This window comes from Rosa rugosa, chromosome 4 (assembly GCF_958449725.1).
Source record: "Rosa rugosa chromosome 4, drRosRugo1.1, whole genome shotgun sequence".
Lineage (NCBI taxonomy): Eukaryota > Viridiplantae > Streptophyta > Magnoliopsida > Rosales > Rosaceae > Rosa > Rosa rugosa.
The window spans coordinates 38,211,474-38,232,345 of NC_084823.1; the positions used below are offsets into that span (position 1 = coordinate 38,211,474).

Consider the following 20,872-nt stretch of genomic DNA (forward strand, 5'->3'; position numbering starts at 1 on the left):
ATAAGTTGTGCTGGGTCATCTTCTATCATTATGTAAGACAGAGACTAGTAACCAATGAAGAAAGAACCATTTTCCAAATTTTGTCAATAAAGTCAACCAATTTCCAGAGACTTGCTTTGGAATGGACTGAAGCAACTCCATTACTGTTTCCATGATTATACATGTGTAGTTTCCAAAATCCTTTTGCTTCAACTATATATATTTCACTTTGCAGGTTGCATATCATCTTCATAATCATGTTTTTCACCATAATCAGGTCTAAGCATTATGTTTTGGTTGGGCTTGTGTGCCTGGCCATTGCCTCTGCTATTTGTTGTTCTAGTGTTGGAAGCTCCAACAACATTATGTGCTTGGAGACTGAAAGGCATGCTCTTCTCCAGTTCAAACAAGGCCTTGTGGATGAGTCCAATGCTCTTGCCTCTTGGGAAAACAAGAAAGATTGCTGCAAGTGGAGAGGAATAGCGTGCAACAACCAAACAGGTCATGTCACCAGACTTGATTTCTCCTTTGGATATTTCAATTATACAGAAGTTCCTTTAAGAGGTGAAATTAGTCTTTCACTACTTGAATTGCGATATCTAAATTACTTGGACCTCAGTTATAATGATTTTGGAGGAATGATCATTCCTAAGTTCATTGGCTCTTTGAGTCAATTGAAAGAACTCAAACTTGCAGGTGCTAATTTCAGTGGACATGTTCCTCCCCAACTTGGAAACCTCTCTAATTTGCACACTCTTGATCTTTACGGTAACGAAGTTGTTAGTTCTGAAAATCTTGAGTGGTTATCTCATCTTTCTTCCTTGAGATACCTGAACATGTCATATCTAGATTTGTCAAAGGTTGTGAATTGGCCACTATCTTTAAGCAAGCTCACTTTACTGACAGAGCTTCAGTTATCCCAGTGTAACCTTCCTGATGTCAATCTAAGATCACTTTCCTTTATTAATTCTTCCACCTCTCTTCAACTGCTTGACCTCTCTCACAATCATCTTAATTCTTCAATATTTTATTGGATAGCCAATGTCAGCAGCAACTTTGTCCATATTGATCTCTTTTCCAATCAACTTGAAGGTGGGATACCAAAAGGCTTTCAAAACTTATGCAGCTTAGAGTCGTTGATCTTATATCACAACCAATTATCTGAAAACATTGAGCACTCTGTTAAAACCTTGTCTTGTGCTGAGAACACACTTGAGACCTTGGACTTGGGTTTTAACCAATTTTGGGGGTCCTGGCCAGATTTGAAACGGTTTTCAAAGTTAAGAGTGTTATATCTTGACAGCAATCAAGTAAATGGGTCTCTACCCGAGAGTGTCGGGCAACTCTCTAGCCTTGAAACATTATTTCTCTCCGGGAATTCTTTGAGTGGTGTCATAACAGAAGCCCACTTTTTGAACCTCTCTCGTTTACAGTCTCTAGCCATTTCTAATAACCATTTCTCTATCAACCTGAGCTCTGATTGGAATCCACCATTTCAACTTACTACGTTATACATGTCCTCTTGCAAGGTGGGCCCAACTTTTCTCAAGCGGATTCTAACGCAGACAAATCTTACTACTCTTTATCTCTCTAATGCTGGACTATCAGGATCATTGCCTATCCAGGTTTGGGATCTATTTTCTGGCTTGGATTACTTAGATCTCTCTATGAACCAAATCCATGGGAAACTACCGAATCTGTCATCGACAAGCTTGCTTTCTCTCAACTTGTCTTCTAATCTATTTTCTGGCGCATTGCCATCATTTTCTCCTATGCTACAAAGCCTATATCTCTCGAATAATAGATTTTCAGGACCTTTGTCTTCCTTATGTGCAACGCAGGCTCCAAATTTGGAGTATCTTGACATTTCTAAGAACCTATTGTCTGGGGAGCTTCCTAATTGTTGGATGCAATTTCAAGAATTGCAAGTGTTGGATTTGGGAAAGAATAAATTATCTGGAAAAATACCAAGCTCGTTAGGCAATCTACAGGGAATTGGGGTATTGCGTTTACATGATAACAACTTTTCAGGAGAATTGCCTTCGTTAGAGAACTGTACCAGATTATTTATGGTTGACCTTGGCAACAATAACTTGTCGGGAAAGATACCAACATGGATTGGCCAAAGCCTTACATACTTGTTGACTCTACGCTTACGGTCAAATGAGTTTAATGGAATCATACCCTTCTCCCTGTGCAGTCTAGCTGGCATTCATGTTTTGGACCTCTCTCACAACAATATTTCAGGAGGCTTGCCACATTGCTTCAATAACATAACCGCTTTGGCTGATGATACTGGAGCTGATGGTTTTATTGTGGAACTTGTGTGGAAGGGAATAGAAATTGAGTTTAGGGAAAATCTTCACCGTTTGAGAAGCATTGACATTTCAAGCAACTATTTGATTGGAGAAATTCCACCAAGTATAGCAAGTATGACAGAGTTGATTTCTCTGAACCTGTCTAGAAACAAATTGACGGGAAAGCTTCCTGAAGACTTTGGTAACATGAAGATGTTGGAATCTCTTGATTTGTCAAGAAACCGGATATCTGGTAAAATTCCTACAAGTTTTGCGAGCTTAAACTTTCTTAGTGTCTTGGACTTATCACACAACAACTTGTCAGGAAGAATTCCATTAGGCACCCAACTTCAGGGTTTTAATGCTTCTCAATATATGGGAAATCTTGGACTTTGTGGACCACCGCTGACACAAAGTTGTCCAGGAGAAGGAACAGTTCAAGATGATGGAATCGCGAGAGGAACTGAAATTGATAACAAAGAACAGGTTAGTGACGGTCTCAACCTTGGAATCTTTATTAGTGCAGTGCTGGGATTTGTCACTGGATTTTGGATGGTCTGCGGCAGTTTACTGCTTAAGACTTCTCGAAGATATGCTTATTTCAGATTCTTGGACAATGCAAAAGATTGGATTTATGTCAAAACCAAGGCAAAAGTGCGGAGGACACTTCAAAGATAAATGGTAAACTAAGCTACATAATACTTATTTTTTCTAGTGTTTATATTTCTGGCTAGATATACTTAAACTCTTCAAATTTATGGTATAACAATCATTTGGAAACACAAAATATTTGTTCAATCTTTTAGAAATATTGTTTTTTGACTGTCAATTGTTTTGACATGATGTTAGGAGATTCTGGCATTCAGGGAAATGATGAGCCTAATTTCCCAGAAGTGGAAAAATTCAAGGCTTAAAGTATGTTGAAGGTTTTCAGATGTCGTTGCTTTCTCTTTCAGCAAGAAATAAATTTTATGCTTGTTTCTCTTGAGATATGTGTATGAATAATGGATTGTATGTAGTATGAGTTGGCATAACTTTTTATTCCATGCAACAAGACCTCTATTTAGCTTCCTAATCTTTCTGGCTGTAATTTAAACCTAGCTTTCTCGATTGATTTCAAAGTTATTAGCTGCAGTTATATAATGTCCCATTCCAGAGCATTTCAATGTATCTATTCCAATCTAACTTGATCATGTTTGTGTTATTCAACTTGTTTTCCAGAAGTTTCATTTATGTCAATCTAACTTGATCACTATAATAGTAATCCATGTCTCTTAGTATTTGAACTTGAGTCCAGATGAGAATCCAACATTTCAATATTAAGCATACCATTCTTTTTATATATATATATATATATATATATATATATATTGGATTTAGAGCAGAGAGAGCATCATTATCTTCATTTCTGCAATTTCTAGAATATCCCATTCAGTGCCTAACAAGTATTGGAAAGTTTATTCTAGCACTCTATGAATCAAATCCCCGAGAAGTTTCCAATCTATCATAAAAAAAAAAAAACTACACCCTATTTAATTGAGATCTAACCACTTACTACAACCATTTCCTCCAAACATAAGGAATGTGCTTCTCCAGCTTTCAAGTAAATTACTTGACAAGCAAGGGTGCTAACAACTTTGGTCACTTGAAGATGATAGCGTTTCTTGATTCTTCAGAAAACAGCTATCCGGTAGAATCCTACAAGCTTTTCGAGCTTGAAATTTCTTAGTGCCTTGGACTTACCGTACTACAACTTGTCAGGAAGAATTCAAACTTCAGAGATTTTATTACTCTGCATCTATGGGGAATTTTGGACTTTGCAGACCACAGCTAACACTTAAGTCCCCGAAATATGCGACTGCTCAAGATCCTGGTATCTCTAGTGGCAATGGAAGTGAGAAAACTGATGGTATCAGAAACCTAGGATTTTAAAACGATAGTGCATTGCTTGGATTCTTCAGAGGATTTTGGGAGTCTGTGACACTTCACTACTAAAGTCTTCATGGGATGCGCCTATTTCAAATTCATGTATGGTACAAAAGATAGGATTTATCTAATAAAACTAGCTGATCATCATTTATTGTTTCGTACTTACATAAATATTTATAGTGTGGTCTTTTTTCTTCATAAGATGATCTTAGAAGTTGCAGCCTACTGTGGAGGAAGGAATTAGTAGCCTACTCTAGAGTAACCAGGATATGGGAGGTTTTTCTGATTTGAGATGTCTTTGCCTTCTCCTTCTTCAATTTGTAGCTGCATTTCGCTCTTTCTTTCTTTTTCTTTTTTACCTTGTTTCAGTTTAGAATGCATACTTCTAATGTAAGATAACAACGGATATGTGAATGTGACAGAATATACCAATTTTGCTTTCTAAGACAAGCAACCAAAAACAGATGTATATTGTACAGTAGTTTCTTCAAGGTTTCATACATCATTGTAGCTCCAAGAGATCATTTGACACTGAGGTGGTGAAATCATCAAAGCCTTATAAAATCAACTACCCTTTTCTAATGAGTGATCGAGTCTTTTGTAATTCTTTTCACTCCCTCTTTTTCTGCATTCTTTGCTCAAACTTTCATAGCTTCAATCTCAGGAAAACAAAACGTAGAAATAATAATTAACCTTCCAATTGTACTTGAACCCCCTCAAGTAGTACACACCCTCTCTGAGTAGTGATCAAACCATCCTATGTTGGACCAGAGACTTCGGTTAATATGAAGGGTGTAAAACTAGAGGAGGTTAAAAATATTTGAAGTCTGCAAAATTGAAACTTTTACAAAACTTCCCATTTCCACATATCCAATCATTTCAACCTGTTAAAAAATTTAAATAGAACATAGTCACAGCAGACACTATTACTAATGCTTTCGTTTGATTTGATCACAGGCTTCTCTCTTATATCACCTCAACTTGGGGTTCTTTCTACCCATTTTAGACCCAGATGCCCCAAAATTGTTATTTACAGAGTTGGTACCCTTTCCTGAATCTTGTATAGCTTGCTTCAAGATCTCTACTACCTGATTCATTGTTGGCCGGTCTTTTGCATTCTTGTTCAGGCAGCTATCTGCCAACTAGGCAATTTTCCGAGCTGCATTAATAGAATACTAGTCTCTCAGAAGCAGATCTATTATCATGCTGAATTTTTTACTGTCTGCAGGGTACTGTCTAACCCAATAAAGAAGATTCTGCTCCGCTGTTGGCCGGTGTCTTTCTAAGACACGCCTCCCAGTGAGGATCTTATACAGCACCACACCAAAACTCCATAAGTCACTATGGATGGAAAGATGGCCTGTTTCAACATACTCTGGGGCAGCATATCCATAATCCCTACCACCTGATAACAAAAGCAAATACAATATGAACCAGGGAAATGTTAAATAGAAGCAAAGAACCAGAAAGGCGAATAATAACTAATACCAATTGTCCTCTCAAGATTGCAATGCAAGCAAGATTCCGCCAACCTCCAAATGAAGTTGACATCGAGTTCTAAAAGAACTTGGGCTAGTAGTAAAATAAGTCATCTATTATCTACTTACTGCTGTCGATACATGAGTACGGTCACCCTTTGGCCCTTCTCTAGCAAGCCCGAAGTCTGAGAGCTTCGGCTTAAAGTCCTCATCCAAGAGCACGTTGGAGGATTTGAAATCTCGATATATCACCTATTGAAACAATGCAACAAAAAAGGTTCAACAAAGTATATAAAAATTCTTGTCTTCAAACAAATAAAGAGTTACCATGCGAGGTAAGCCATTATCTACCATCCTTAAATACACTCCTTAGCATTTGGATATTGATTGCCAGAAGCAAAAATAGAAGATGACTTTTGTTTCAACCTCACAAGCAGAGCTGAACCAAATCTATGTAGCTATGTAGTATCATAACATTAAAATTAAAGCAAAGAAAGCATTTTGAAGTAGCGAGAACTTAAATTTTACCCTTAATTGACTTTCAGCTTCAGCAATGGAAGAACAAGATCAGTGGACTAGTGTGCTGAAGTAAACAGGGGGTACCTATTAATGCGCAGAAATTACAATATGATTACACAATGATAACTTAGTTCATGCTTCTTTTATATTACTTCCAAGTTTTATGTCCAAATTCAATTAGTACTAGACAGCAAAAAAGAGTGCAATGTCATTCAAAGGTTTTGAACACAAGAACTCTTTTACCATGTGACACAACCACAGGGTCCCAACAGCTAAAGCTTTTGGAGAACAGAATACATCAAGATAATGGACAGTTACTGAAGTGACAGTGTCCACCAACGTATGTAACTGAAGGCAATTATATTGGTAGCGGATACAATTTAAGTTCCAAAACCAGAGATGCCACTATAAATGCAGCAAACAAGTAAAAGATGTATAACGTAATAAGTAGTTGCTACATTCCAATCATTAGTTATGGTTCTAATACTACACTATCTTAAGCAGGTCACACTGATTTGGTGTTCCATTGGTCAAAATAACATATATGAGTCACATGTTCACATGATATGGTAGTTCTACATTCCAAACAAACTCAAAGGAAATACATGGTCAAACATAGGTCAAATAAATGAAAACTATATTCACCTGGACTTCCAGTCCCTCGTGTAGATAAGCCAATCCTTGAGCAGCACCAAGCATTATTTGTAACCTTGTGATCCAAGGAAGAGGGTTCAGAGCCCTGTTGAAAAGATGATCTTCTAAGCTCCTATTAGGCATATATTCATATACCAATAGCCGTTGGATCCCTCTTTCTCCATCTATAGAGCAATATCCTAGAAGCTTTACCAGATTTGGGTGATTTACCACACCAAGAAATTGAACCTCTGCTAGCCACTCTTTATGACCATATGAAAATAGCAAAGAACCATAACCTTGACAACTAAATAGATAAAAATAATATAGAGGCACACAATGTCTACAAAATGGGTGTTTAGGAAAGGATAACTTTGAACTCAGAGTTTAGTTGAATGTGCGGATCTCTCTCAACTGTTTAAAAGAGTAATGAGATGTATCTTTTACACAGGCCAATATCATCTCAAGGGCTTAATCATTACTTTTATCCATTCTCAAATATAAAGTACTATTTCCACAAAATTTGACAATCTGTTCCAATTCAAGTTCTTGAGAGCAAAAATCTCTTTCTTTAGTAACTGGTAAGAGCATTGTCAGACAAAGAACGCTGCATAATATGTTTTCCAGCTGAGAGAAACAAAACTATTTACCATTCACTTTAGGAATGGTTTTCAAACACTGCATGAAATCCATTTGCCTTGTATTAGTATTCACTTTCCTTCTGGTTCTTGCTAACATTACAAATGATGATATAATCTCCACATTCCTAGAGTTCCAGCACCAGATGGATTCCAAGGTCCACAATTGTCATATTCCACCGAACTACATGTAGGGTCTTTAACTAATGTATACCACAGAACTTCAGTGACTTGATCAATAGAAGACATTCAGATTTCTTTCAACCTCGATAGAAAATCATTATGTCGCATTTAGTCTTTTTCATGCCCTACTCACTTTAGCACATTCTCTATTGATTATTAACTTCTATTTCATTCCCACTCCAATTGGCCAAGAATTAGGAATGACAGATTGGTTGGTAAACCCATGCCCTTTTTTCCACCCCACTTTACTATGCCTAGTGCCTAGTGCCTACCATGTATTTTGGGATTATATTGAAGCAGTATACAGGAGTTATAAATCCAATGAAAATCTAAGTTCAACTGACAAGCTATATTAACATGTATATAAAATCACAGACACCCAATAAATCTACTAAACAAACCACATGTACTAATCAATTAAAAACCATGTGTTTATTAACAAATGCAGAACAGGGCCACTACTAGAAGTATAGTCAAAACATGGAGATATATATAACTATTCTTTAGGAGTAATTCAACCCCAAAAACAAACTAATATAATTCACTATCCAATATAACAACACTTTCAGATCAGATTATAATACCATTCAATGCTACCATCACAATCATTCAACATCCAAGACTAAGAAAACCAACCAACCAAGTAGTAATGGAGAAAAACCAAGTGGAAGAAAAACAGACAGAAAAAATTGAAAAATTAAGCAAACAGTTAAAGTTCCTTAATGAAGATAAGAATTGGAACCTGTAAGCTATGTGGATTCAACTTCTTTATGGCAACAAAAATTGGACTACCCTTGCCATTTTTGGGCTTGATTATTCCTTTATACACACTCCCAAAGCCTCCTTCACCAAGCTTTTGCGACCTGCTGAAGCCATTGGTTGAATCCCTGAGCTCTTGGAATGGCACCTAAAAGATTTTTCATGCTACCAAAAATCGATCAGAAAGGCACCTAAAAGATTGTAGAGAATATTGGTATATTGCTATTTCTAAATAAGGTTTCTTGTCACAGTACATGAAGGCTTCCCTGGAAGCATCAGCAGAGGCACAAGGAAAGAGAGATTGGGGAAGGACTGGACCCCATGATTCCTGCCAGTACAATCAGTTTCCTGAAGACACCGGATTTTTCAAAAGAGATGGAACCTGGAATACCGAGTATGGACAGTTCTTCCTCGAATGGTACTCAGAGAAGCTATTAAGGCACGGAGATAGACTCCTGGCAGCTGCAAAAGGAGTGTTCCAAGGAACTGGAGCTAAACTATCTGGAAAGGTAGCTGGGATTCATTGGCACTACAGAACAAGATCCCATGCTGCTGAATTACTGCTGGCTACTATAATACTTGACTTAGAGATGGTTACATACCAACAGCAAAAATGTTCAGCAAACATGGGGTTGTATTAAACTTCACCTGCATGGAAATGAAAGATGGAGAACAGCCTGACAATGCAAATTGCTCACCTGAGGGGTTAGTCCGGCAAGTAAAGATGGCAACCAAGAGTGCTGGAATTGAACTTGCAGGAGAGAATGCACTGGAGAGGTATGATTCTGGTGCATATGGACAAGTTTTGGCCACAAGCAGATCAGATTTCGGCAATCCGTTGAGTGCTTTCACATACCTAAGATTGAATAAGAGATTGTTCGAAGGGGACAACTGGCGGAACATGGTTGAATTTGTGAAAGGCATGGCTGAAGGTGGCCGGAATGAAAGACTGTCAGAGTGTGACTCCACTGGAACCGACCTTTTTGTCCGCTTTATAAGGAGAAGAATGTCCAGGAAGAAAAGGAAATTGTTCTTGTGTAGAAAAATTGTATAAGTGCATCTTTATGTACAAACAGAGTGTCCGAGTATATAGTTAATTTCTGTAATATAGTGAGAGAAAAAAATAGGGGGGGAGTGAGGGATAAAAGGAGTAATTAATTATAAGCAAACCATACTTGGCATCAGATGCTGAGGCCTAAAATGGTTAAAAAATTCCCTGTATATGTCTCCATTACCTGAATGGTCAGTTGATGTTCATTCAAACCAGGTTTTCATCTAGTTTAGAGGATGATGTTCAGATGACTCATGAGAATAGTTGTCAATCTAGTCCAGTGTGTCGAGTAATTTGCATTCATGCTTTTTAGTGAAGTATCTACAACTTCCAATATATCATCACTAATTTCTATTTTCTTTGCTTATTGTTTAAAATAGCTACAGTGCTGGAAATGGAAGACTCATACTAAACCTTTTCTGATATACTTAATGTTGGAAACAAAGGAATATCATTTCTATATATGTAAAAAATGGGTGCAGGCAGATAATATCTTGCAGCTCATAGGAGAGGAAGCTGCTCCAAGAACGGGAGGGGCTCCTTAACACAAAAACTCACAAAAAATCTATATCAAACTGGTTTCTTTAACTTCACTTATCTCTTTCTTGAATTGAGTTTTAACAACCACCAGCTCATCCCTGTTGAGCTCAAACCTCCCTAATTCCAAGACTTTAGAATGCTTCTTGTTTTTGCTGATGAACAAGAAACTAGTTCTTGTAGGAAAGTTCAATGCCCCTTCAATATTACCATCTGTACCATGAAGAAAAAGGGCTTCATGCAAATAGTGATGAGCTTAATTTAACTATGTAATACCGTTTTCAGTGTTTTAGCAAATTAGTTGACAACTACTGATAAAACAACCAAAGTACATGCCAAAAGGCCATAGACAGATACAAATCATCAACCACTTCGCCACTAGGTTTGCATATTTTGGTACAAGAGAGTAGGTCAGAGCAGAAACATAATGTTAGCCTTTCAGAAAAATAAAGAGAACATTGCATGGAAAGTCTGAGATACATTAATTATTTCATCATCATGACAGGCAGGGCAAAGCCTCTATGATCCACAAGAAGTAATATTGACACATTGATTCACAGAATGCTTTTCATTAATTTGAAAGACCAAAGAGTATGATCAACACCAACTACATTATCTAATTCATTCATCTTGAATAACAACTATGTCACAGCAGAAAGCTGTAATCTTCAATGCAAGTCAGCATACAAAGGTTTTAAAGTTAATATCTAAACTCCTCAGGAATGCACATTCTGCTGTCAAGGATAGGTAAGATGACCTGAAAATAGCCGAAGGTGGCCGAAGGAGTTTTCCAGTAAGGCCTTAAGACAATGTTTTCTCAAGCTTTAACAAATAAAGGGACTTCCACACTGCCCACCTGCTGCAGTGAACCTGCACCCGAACACCTGAATAAGTCACAATCTAAACAGAGATCCCTACTTGATACATGAATCAAAATTCAAACTTAAACAAGAATTCACGTTGTGAATGATATTTCATGCAGCTATTTCAATTCACATTTAATTTCAAGTACGCGGAGAAGAGTGCCAATTATATAAAAGCAGTAAAAGACTAATTAACATGCACCCAAAGAGAGGAATACAAGAGCATCTACTGTCTAGGTTCAAACACCACGTCATTCCACCTAAGAATGATTCAAAGAAGGAAATTTAAAATATAAAATAAATAAGTTCACACAATATCTTTATCAGCTGTAAGAATACTATGATTCCAATTTCATGTTGAGCCTGTAATGACATGAAAACTTAAACAATGAGGGAAAAAGAAGAAACATGTCCTTAGGTTGGCTTGATGAGTAAACTGAATTATATCCTAGAGTTACAGCATTGGGTTTTTACTAAAGTCTTGTAATTTTTACCCAAGTCCTCTGCTTTTAGTTTTAATCAATTTTAGTTGCAACAAGAGCACACGTTGAGCCCAACCAAGCACACCCAATTAGAATTATTTAGTAAACAAATAACTATGTGGGTAGTGAGTGAGTGAGTGAGAGAATGGAAGTACACAAATGAAGTCAGGAATGAGGATCGGAATTGGGATTCTGGCGGCGAAGGTCTTCGATTAAGCTTCCGAGCTCTTTGCGAGCAGATTCTCTTCCAAAATTATTTGTTAAAATTTGAAAAGAATGGAATTCCGGGAAGTGAGAGAAAACCAGCCGGAAACGGCAGATAAGACAGTTGCCACTGCAACTGTCTGAACCAGACTGAAAGCTTTCTCCATTTTCATGAATAAATAGAGGAAGAGGTTTTACAAATTTCTCAATTTTAAGGGCTTAAGGGCTTTGGGCTCCAGTTGAGGGCCCAGGCCCAAGTACTACATCTGGAATTTTTTTAATTTTTTTATAGGGCTAAATACAAATTACTACCCTTTGATTTAGGTCCAAAATCAATTCAGTCCCTGAACTTCTAATTTCATCAAAAACACCCCTGCACTTTCAATTTTGATCTAATAGGTCCAATTTGTTAGTTTTCCGACAATTGAGTTATTTAACTTGTTAATGTGGATCATATATGGCTTATGTTTTATGATGTGGTGTCGAGGTGGTCTGCATTGTCAATTTAGGAGTGAGTCCTACTATTAAAAATAAATAGTTTTTCAACAAATAATCCAACTATTTGAAAGAATATTAACGAATTGGACCTATTAGATCAAAATTGAAAGTGCAGGGGTGTTTTTGATGAAATTAGAAGTCTAGGGACTGAATTGATTTTGGACCTAAACCACAGGGTACTAACTAGTATTTAGCCCTTTTTTATATATCAGAGAAGTTGATGAATATTCATTCCAAAAAGTGAGAATCTATGACTGTACAAAACATTGTAAATTTGTAACCTATTCAAACTACGTGATATAAATGGTGCTGGGTCTTGCTTTCTAATGAACAAAAGCAAGTCTTTGGAAAAAGCAAGTCTTTGGTCATCTCCACTAACTTGGATGAAGTTTTAATATCTGATTGCTTTGTTGAATTTTGACAAAAGTAAGTAAAAAAAGAATGACGCGTTATTTTTTTCTTATAACTTGCATCTTCTTCGCTCTGCAATCTGTACATCATCTTCATAATCACGTTATTCACCATAATGAGTGGTAGGTCTATGCATTCTGTTTTGGTTGGGCTTGTGTGCCTAGCCATTGTCTCTGCTATTTGTTGTTCTAGTGTTGGAAGCTCCAACAACATTATGTGCTTGGAGACTGAAAGGCATGCTCTTCTCCAGTTCAAACAAGGCCTTGTGGATGAGTCCAATGCTCTTGCCTCTTGGGAAAACAAGAAAGATTGCTGCAAGTGGAGAGGAATAGCGTGCAACAACCAAACAGGTCATGTCACCAGACTTGATTTCTCCGTTAGATATTTCAATTATACAGAAGTTCCTTTAAGAGGTGAAATTAGTCTTTCACTACTTGAATTGCGATATCTAAATTACTTGGACCTCAGTTCTAATGATTTTGGAGGAATGATCATTCCTAAGTTCATTGGCTCTCTGAGTCAATTGAAAGAGCTCAAACTTGCATATGCTAATTTCAGTGGACCTGTTCCTCCCCAACTTGGAAGCCTCTCTAATTTGCACACTCTTGATCTTTCCGAGAACTATGATGTTCATTCAGAAAATCTTGAGTGGTTATCTCATCTTTCTTCCTTGAGATACCTGAACATGTCATATATAGATTTGTCGAAGGTTGTGAATTTGCCACAATCTTTAAGCAAGCTCACTTCACTTACAGAGCTCAGGTTATTACAGTGTCACCTTCATGATGTCAATCTAAGATCACTTTCCTTTATTAATTCTTCCACCTCTCTTCAACTCCTTGACGTCTCTCGTAACTCTCTTAATTCTTCAATATTTTATTGGATAGCCAATGTCAGCAGCAACTTTGTCCATATTGATCTCTGGGACAACAATCTTGAAGGTCCCATCCCAGATGTCTTCACAAGCATGCTTTCTCTAGTAACACTAGATCTCTCTTCCAATCAACTTGAAGGTGGGATACCAAAAGGCTTTCAAAACTTATGCAGCTTAGAGTCTTTGGGATTAGCTGGAAACCAATTGTCTGAAAACATTGAGGACTCTGTTAAAACCTTGTCTTGTGCTGAGAACACACTTGAGAACTTGTACTTGAGTGATAACCAGTTTTGGGGGTCGTTGCCAGATTTGGCACGTTTTTCAAAGTTAAGAGTGTTAGATCTTAGCAGGAATCAACTAAATGGGTCTGTACCCGAGAGTGTCGGGCAACTCTCTAGCCTTGAAACATTATCTCTCTCCGGGAATTCTTTGAGTGGTGTCATAACAGAAGCCCACTTTTTGAACCTCTCTCGTTTACAGATTTTGTTTCTTTATGGTAATCGTTTCTCTATCAACCTGAGCTCTGATTGGAGGCCACCATTTCAACTTGATTTATTAGACGTGTCCTCTTGCAAGGTGGGCCCAGCTTTTCCCAAGTGGATTCTAACGCAGACAAATCTTACTCGGCTTGATCTCTCTAATGCTGGACTATCAGGATCATTACCTATCAAGGTTTGGGATCTATTTTCTGGCTTGGATGGCTTAGATCTCTCTATGAACCAAATCCATGGGAAACTACCGAATCTGTCATCGACAAGCTTGCTTTCTCTCGACTTGTCTTCTAATCTATTTTCTGGCGCATTGCCATCATTTTCTCCTATGCTACAAAACCTGTATCTCTCGAATAATAGGTTTTCAGGACCTTTGTCTTCCTTGTGTGCAACGCAGGCTCCAAATTTGCGGGTTCTTGACATTTCTAAGAACCTATTGTCTGGGGAGCTTCCTAATTGTTGGATGCAATTTCAAAATTTGATTTCGTTGAATTTGGGAAAGAATAAATTATCTGGAAAAATACCAAGCTCGTTAGAGAACTGTACCAGATTATCGATAGTTGACCTTGGCAACAATAACCTGTCAGGAAAGATACCAACATGGATTGGCCAAAGCCTACCAAACTTGGTGATTCTACGCTTACGGTCCAATGAGTTCAATGGAATCATACCCTTCTCACTGTGCAATCTAGCCACCATTTATGTCTTGGACCTCTCTCACAACAATATTTCAGGAGGCTTGCCACATTGCTTCAATAACATAACCGCATTGGCTGATGATACTAGAGCTTATGGTTTTATTGTGGAACTTGTGTGGAAAGGAATAGAAATTGAGTTTCCCAATATTACAGGTTTGAGAAGCATTGACATTTCAAGCAACTATTTGATTGGGGAAATTCCGCCAAGTATAGCAAGTATGACAGGGTTGAAATCTCTGAACCTGTCTAGAAACAAATTGACGGGAAAGCTTCCTGAAGACTTTGGTAACATGAAGATGTTGGAATCTCTTGATTTGTCAGGAAACCAGATATCTGGTAAAATTCCTACGAGTTTTGCGAGCTTAAACTTTCTTAGTGTCTTGGACTTATCACACAACAACTTGTCAGGAAGAATTCCATCAGGCACCCAACTTCAGGGTTTTAATGCTTCTCAATATATGGGAAATCATGGACTTTGTGGACCACCGCTGACACCAAATTGCTCACCAGATGGAGCAACTCAAGCTGATGATAACAAAGAACATGATAATGATGGTCTCATAAGCCTGGGATTTTTTATCAGTGCTGTGCTGGGATTCGTCACTGGATTTTGGATGGTCTGCGGCAGTTTACTGTTTAAGACTTCTTATAGATATGCTTATTTCAGATTCCTGGACAATGCAAAAGATTGGATTTATGTCAAAACCGCCGTGTACAAGGCAAAAGTGCAAAGGAGACTTCAAAGATAAATGGTAAACTAAGCAACATAATACCTAGTTTTTATAGTGTTTATGTTTTCTGGCTAGATATACTTGTAGAAACTCTTTCAAATTTATAGTATTACAATCGTTTGGAAACACAAAATATTTGTTCAATCTTTTAGAAATATTGTTTTTTGACTGTCATTTGTTTTGACATGATGTTAGGAGATTCTGGCATTCGAGGAAATGAGCCTAATGATCCCGGAAGTGGAAAGATTCAAGGCTTAATGTTGAAGGTTTTCAGATGTCGTTGCTTTCTCTTTCAGCAAGAAATAATTATTATGCTTTTATCTCTTGAGAAATGTGTGTGAATAATGGATTGTATGTAGTATGAGCTGGTATCACTTTTATTCCATCTTTCTGGCTGTAATTTAAACCTAGCTTTCTCGATTGATTTCAAAATAATTACCTGCAATTATATATTGTTCCATTCCAGAGCATTTCAATTAATCTGATCTATTCCAATCAAACTTCAGAGATTTTATTACTCTGCATCTATGGGGAATTTTGGACTTTGCAGACCACAGCTAACACTTAAGTCCCCGAAATATGCGACTGCTTAAGATCCTGGTATCTCTAGTGGCAGAGGAAAAACTGATGGTATCAGAAACCTAGGATTTTATTACGATAGTGCATAGCTTGGATTCTTCAGAGGATTTTGGGAGTCTGTGACACTTCACTACTAAAGTCTTCAGGAGATGCGCCTATTTCAAATTCATGTATGGTACAAAAGATATGATTTATCTAATAATACTAGCAGATCATCATTTATTGTTTTGTACTTACATAAATGTTTGTAGTGTGGTCTTTTTTTCTTTATAAGATGATCTTAGAAGTTGCAGCCTACTGTTATGTGGAGGAAGGAATTAGTATCCTACTCCAGAGTAACCAGGATATGGGAGGTTTTTCGATTTGAGATGTCTTTGCCTCCTCTATCTTCATTTTGTAGCTGCATTTCGCTCTTTGTTTTCTTCTTACCTTCTTTCAGTTTAGAATGCACGACGTCTAATGTAAGATAACCATGGATGTGTCAATGTGACAGAATATAGTAATTTACTAATTTTGCTTTGTAAGACAAGCAACTAAAAACGGATGTATATTGTACAGTAGTTTCTTCAAGGTTTCATACATCGCTAACCAGTAAACTAGAAAGCTCACATTGTAGCTCCAAGAGATCAGTGAAATCTTATAAAATCAACTACCCTTTCTAATGAGTGATCGTGTCTTTTGTCGTTCTTTTCACTCCCTCTTTATCTACATTCTTTGCTCCAACTTTCATAGCTTCAGTCTCAGGAAAACAGAAGGTAGAAATGATAACCATCCAATTGTACTCGAACCCCCTCAAGTAGTACGCACACCCTCTCTCAGTAGTGATCAAACCATCCTCATGTTGGACCAGAACCCCTAACTTCGGTTAAAAAGGGTATAAAAACAGAGCAGGCTAAAAATATTTGAGGTCGGCAAAATTGTAACTTACACAAAACTTCCCATTTCCACTTTATCCAACCTTTTCAACCTGTTAAAAAAATGTAAATAGAACATAGTCACAGCAGACACTATTAATAATGCTTTCGTTTGATTTGATCACAGGCTTCTCTCTTATATCACCTCAACTTGGGGTTCTTTTTACCCAATTTAGACCCAGATGCCCCAAAATTGTTATTTACAGAGTTGGTACCCTTTTGTGAATCTTGTATAGCTTGCTTCAAGATCTCTACCACCTGATTCATTGTTGGCCGGTCTTTTGCATTCTTGTTCAGGCAGCTATCTGCCAACTTGGCAATTTTTCGAGCTGCATTAATAGAATACTGGTCTCTTAGGAGTGGATCTATTATCATGCTGAACTTTTTACTGTCTGCAGGGTACTGTCTAACCCAATAAAGAAGCTTTTGCTCGGCTGTTGGCCGGTGTCTTTCTAAGACACGCCTCCCAGTGAGGATCTCATACAGCACCACACCAAAACTCCATAAGTCACTATGGATGGAAAGATGGCCTGTTTCAACATACTCTGGGGCAGCATATCCATAAGTCCCTACCACCTGATAACAAAAGCAAATACAATATGAACCAGGGAAAATGTTAAATAGAAGCAAAGAACCAGAAAGGTAAATAATAACTAATACCAATTGTCCTCTCAATATTGCAATTCAAACAAGATTCTGCCAACCTCCAAATGAAGTTGACATCGAGTTCTAAAAGAACTTGGGCTAGTAGTAAAATAAGTCATCTATTATCTACTTACTGCTGTCGATACATGAGTACGGTCACCCTTTGGCCCTTCTCTAGCAAGCCCGAAGTCTGAGAGCTTCGGCTTAAAGTCCTCATCCAAGAGCACGTTGGAGGATTTGAAATCTCGATATATCACCTATTCAAACAATGCAACAAAAAAGGTTCAACAAAGTATATAAAAATTCTTGTCTTCAAAGAAATAAGGAGTTACCACGTGAGGTAAGCCAGTATATACACTTGTCTTAAATACACTTTTCAGCATTTGGATATTGATAGAAGATGACTTTTGTTTTAAGCTCACAAGCAGAGCTGAACCAAATCTATGATGTAGTATTATATCATTAACATTAAAGCACATTTTTAAGTAGCGAGAATTTAAATTGTTCCCTGTAATTGACTTCCAGCTACAAAAATGGAAGAATAAGATCAGGGGACTCGTGTGTTGAAGTAAACAGGGGATACCTATTAACGCGCAGAAACTACAGAATGATAATTTAATTCATGCTTCTTTTATATTACTCTCAAGTTTTATATTCAATTTCAAATTGTACTAGACAACAAAGAAGAGTGCAATTTCATTCGATGGTTTTGAACTCAAGAACTCTTATACCATGTGACACAACCACAGGGTCCCAACAGCTTAAGCTTTTAGAGAACAAAATACATCAAGATAATGGACAGTTGCTGAAGTGACAGTGTCCACCAATATATGTAACTGGAGGCAATTATATTAGCAGCAGATACAATTTAAGTTCCAAAACCAGAGATGCCACTATAAATGCAGCAGACAAGTAAAAGATGTATAATACATAGTTACTACATTCCAATCATTAGTCGTGGTTCTAATACTACACTATCTTAAGCAGGTCACACTGATTTGGTATTCCATTGGTCAAAATTACATATATGAGTTGCATGCTCACATGATATGGTAGTTCTACATTCCAAACAAACTGAAAGGAAATACATGGTCAAACAAAGGTCAAATAAATGAAAACTATATTCACCTGGACTTCCAGTCCCTCATGTAGATAAGCCAATCCTTGAGCAGCACCAAGCATTATTTGTAACCTCGTGATCCAAGGAAGAGGGTTCAAAGCCCTGTTGAAAAGATGATCCTCTAAGCTCCTATTAGGCATATATTCATATACCAATAGCCGTTGGATCCCTCTTTCTCCATCTACAGAGCAATATCCTAGAAGCTTTACCAGATTTGGGTGATTTACCACACCAAGAAATTGAACCTCTGCAAGCCATTCTTTATGACCCTATATTAAAACAGCAAAGAACCATAAGCTTGACAACTAAATAGATAAAAATAATAGAGAGGCACACAATGCCTCCAAAATGGGTGTTTAGGAAAGGATAACTTGAACTTAGAGTTCAGTTGAATGTGCGAGTCTTTCTCAACAGTTTAAAAGAGTAATGGGATGTATCTTTTACACAGACCAATATCATTTCAAGGGCTAAATCATTACATTTATCCATTCTCAAAGTTAAAATGCAATTTCCACAAAATTTGAGAATCTGTTCCAATTCATGTTCTTGAGAGCAAACCCCTCTCTTTCGTAACTAGTAAGAGCCTTGTCATACAACAGATAGCTGCATCATAGAAACAAGTCTATTTACAATTCACTTTAGTAATGGTTTTGAAACACTATATGAAATCCATTCGCCTAAGTTTAGTACTCACTTTCCTATTGGTTCTTGCTAACACTACAAATGATGATATTCTCTCCACACTCCTAGAGTTCGAGCACCAGATTAATTCCAAGGTCCAAATTTGTCATACACAAAACTACATGTAGGGTCGTTAACTAAATGTATACCACAGAACTTCCGTGACTTGATCAATAGAAGACATTCAGATTTCTTTCAACCTCAATAGAAAAATCATTATGTCACATTTAGTCTTTTTCATGCCCTACTCACTTGAGCACATTCTCTATTTGATTATTTACTTCCATATCATTCCCACTCCAATTGGCCAGGAATTAGGAATGATAGGATGGGTTGGTAACCCCATGCCCCTTTTTCCTCCCCACTCTACTATGCCTAGTGCCTAACATGTATTTTGGGATTATATTGAAGCAGTATACAGGAAGAATTGAATAGTGTTTCTTATAAATCCAACAAGCTATATTAACATGGATATAAAATCACAGAGACCCAATAAATCTACTAAACAAACCACATGTACTAATCAATTAAAAACCATATGTTTATTAACAAATGCAGAACAGGGCCACTACTAGAAGCATAGTCAAAACATGAACATATATATAACTATTCTTTAGGAATAATTCAACCCAAAAACAAACTACTTTAATTCCCTATCCAATATAAAAACTCTTTCAGATCAGAATACAATAGCATTCAATGCTACCATCACAATCATTCAACATCCAAGACTAAGGAAACCAACCAACCAAGTAGTAATGGAGAAAAACCAAGTGGAAGAAAAACAGACAGAAAAAATGGAAAAATTAAGCAAACAGTTAAAGTTCCTTAATGAAGATAAGAATTGGAACCTATAAGCTATGTGGATTCAACTTCTTTATGGCAACCAAAATTGGATTACCCTTGCCGTTTTTTGGGCTTGATTATTCCTTTATACACTCCGAAAGCCTCCTTCACCAAGCTTTTGCAACCTGCTGAAGCCATTGGTTGAATCCCTGAGCTCTTGGAATGAGAAAACCTTCAAATTCTACTCCTTCTCTTTGTACAATTCTGGTATGCTTCTTGGTGAAGGCAGATATTTCGAGGCACGGTCTAGTACCGGAGTTAAGGAGTCGCTTTTGTTTCTCAATTTTACAAGAGGAGAGTTTTGGGGTTTAAGGGCTTTGGGCTCCGGTTGAAGGCCCAGCCCTAAATACTACATTTTTTTTTTTTAATATCAGAAAAGCTAGTGAATATTCATTCAAAAAGGACAGAAACATAGAATGATTGTACTTTTTACAACAAAAATTCAAACCACATGATAATTAGCTAGTCTATAAGTCGTGCGTGCTGGGTCATCTTCTAGATAATCAATGAAGAAAACCAATGTCGATCAACTCAACCAATTTCCAAAGACTTGCTTTGAAATCGACAATTTTAGACAATAGTTCTCTAAAATCTTTCTGCTTCAGCTATATATATACTTCACTTTGCTGTTTGCACTTCGTCTTCATAATCATGTTGTTCACAATAATGAGTGGTAGGTCTACGCATTCTGTTTTGGTTGGGCTTGTGTGCCTGGCCATTGCCTCTGCTATTTGTTGTTCAAGTGTTGGAAGTTCCAACAACATTATGTGCTTGGAGAGAGTGAAAGGCATGCTCTTCTCCAGTTCAAACAAGGCCTTGTGGATGAGTCCAA

The 20,872-nt window shown here is 37.3% G+C and overlaps 3 protein-coding genes and 1 pseudogene across 8 annotated transcripts; 2 read left to right on the plus strand and 2 right to left on the minus strand.

The window, feature by feature from the left end:
• Positions 1-39: 39 nt before the first annotated feature.
• Positions 40-3,469, plus strand: LOC133743385 (receptor-like protein EIX2). The gene is made up of 2 exons (XM_062171308.1): positions 40-2,957; positions 3,126-3,469. The coding sequence occupies exon 1, from the start codon at positions 162-164 to the stop codon at positions 2,952-2,954; it is 2,793 nt and encodes a 930-aa protein (XP_062027292.1). The 5' UTR covers positions 40-161; the 3' UTR covers positions 2,955-2,957; positions 3,126-3,469.
• Positions 3,470-5,040: 1,571 nt separating this feature from the next.
• Positions 5,041-20,303, minus strand: LOC133743389 (probable serine/threonine-protein kinase PBL20). 6 transcript variants are annotated; one of them, XM_062171312.1, is made up of 4 exons: positions 20,166-20,303; positions 6,848-8,519; positions 5,813-5,935; positions 5,041-5,610 (listed from the first exon to the last, which is right to left on the minus strand). In XM_062171312.1, the coding sequence occupies exons 2-4, from the start codon at positions 6,977-6,979 to the stop codon at positions 5,488-5,490; spliced, it is 378 nt and encodes a 125-aa protein (XP_062027296.1). In that variant the 5' UTR covers positions 6,980-8,519; positions 20,166-20,303; the 3' UTR covers positions 5,041-5,487. The 6 variants fall into 6 exon arrangements, 3 of the variants coding, with proteins under 3 accessions (XP_062027296.1, XP_062027297.1, XP_062027298.1); XM_062171313.1 differs by lacking the exon at positions 20,166-20,303 and having other exon boundaries at positions 6,848-6,941; positions 8,399-8,652; XM_062171314.1 differs by lacking the exon at positions 20,166-20,303 and having other exon boundaries at positions 6,848-7,107; positions 8,398-8,560.
• On the plus strand, positions 12,511-15,755 carry LOC133743386 (receptor-like protein EIX1). The gene is made up of 2 exons (XM_062171309.1): positions 12,511-15,276; positions 15,451-15,755. The coding sequence occupies exon 1, from the start codon at positions 12,577-12,579 to the stop codon at positions 15,271-15,273; it is 2,697 nt and encodes an 898-aa protein (XP_062027293.1). The 5' UTR covers positions 12,511-12,576; the 3' UTR covers positions 15,274-15,276; positions 15,451-15,755.
• On the minus strand, positions 16,355-20,187 carry LOC133743388 (probable serine/threonine-protein kinase PBL19; annotated as a pseudogene).
• Positions 20,304-20,872: the final 569 nt, after the last annotated feature.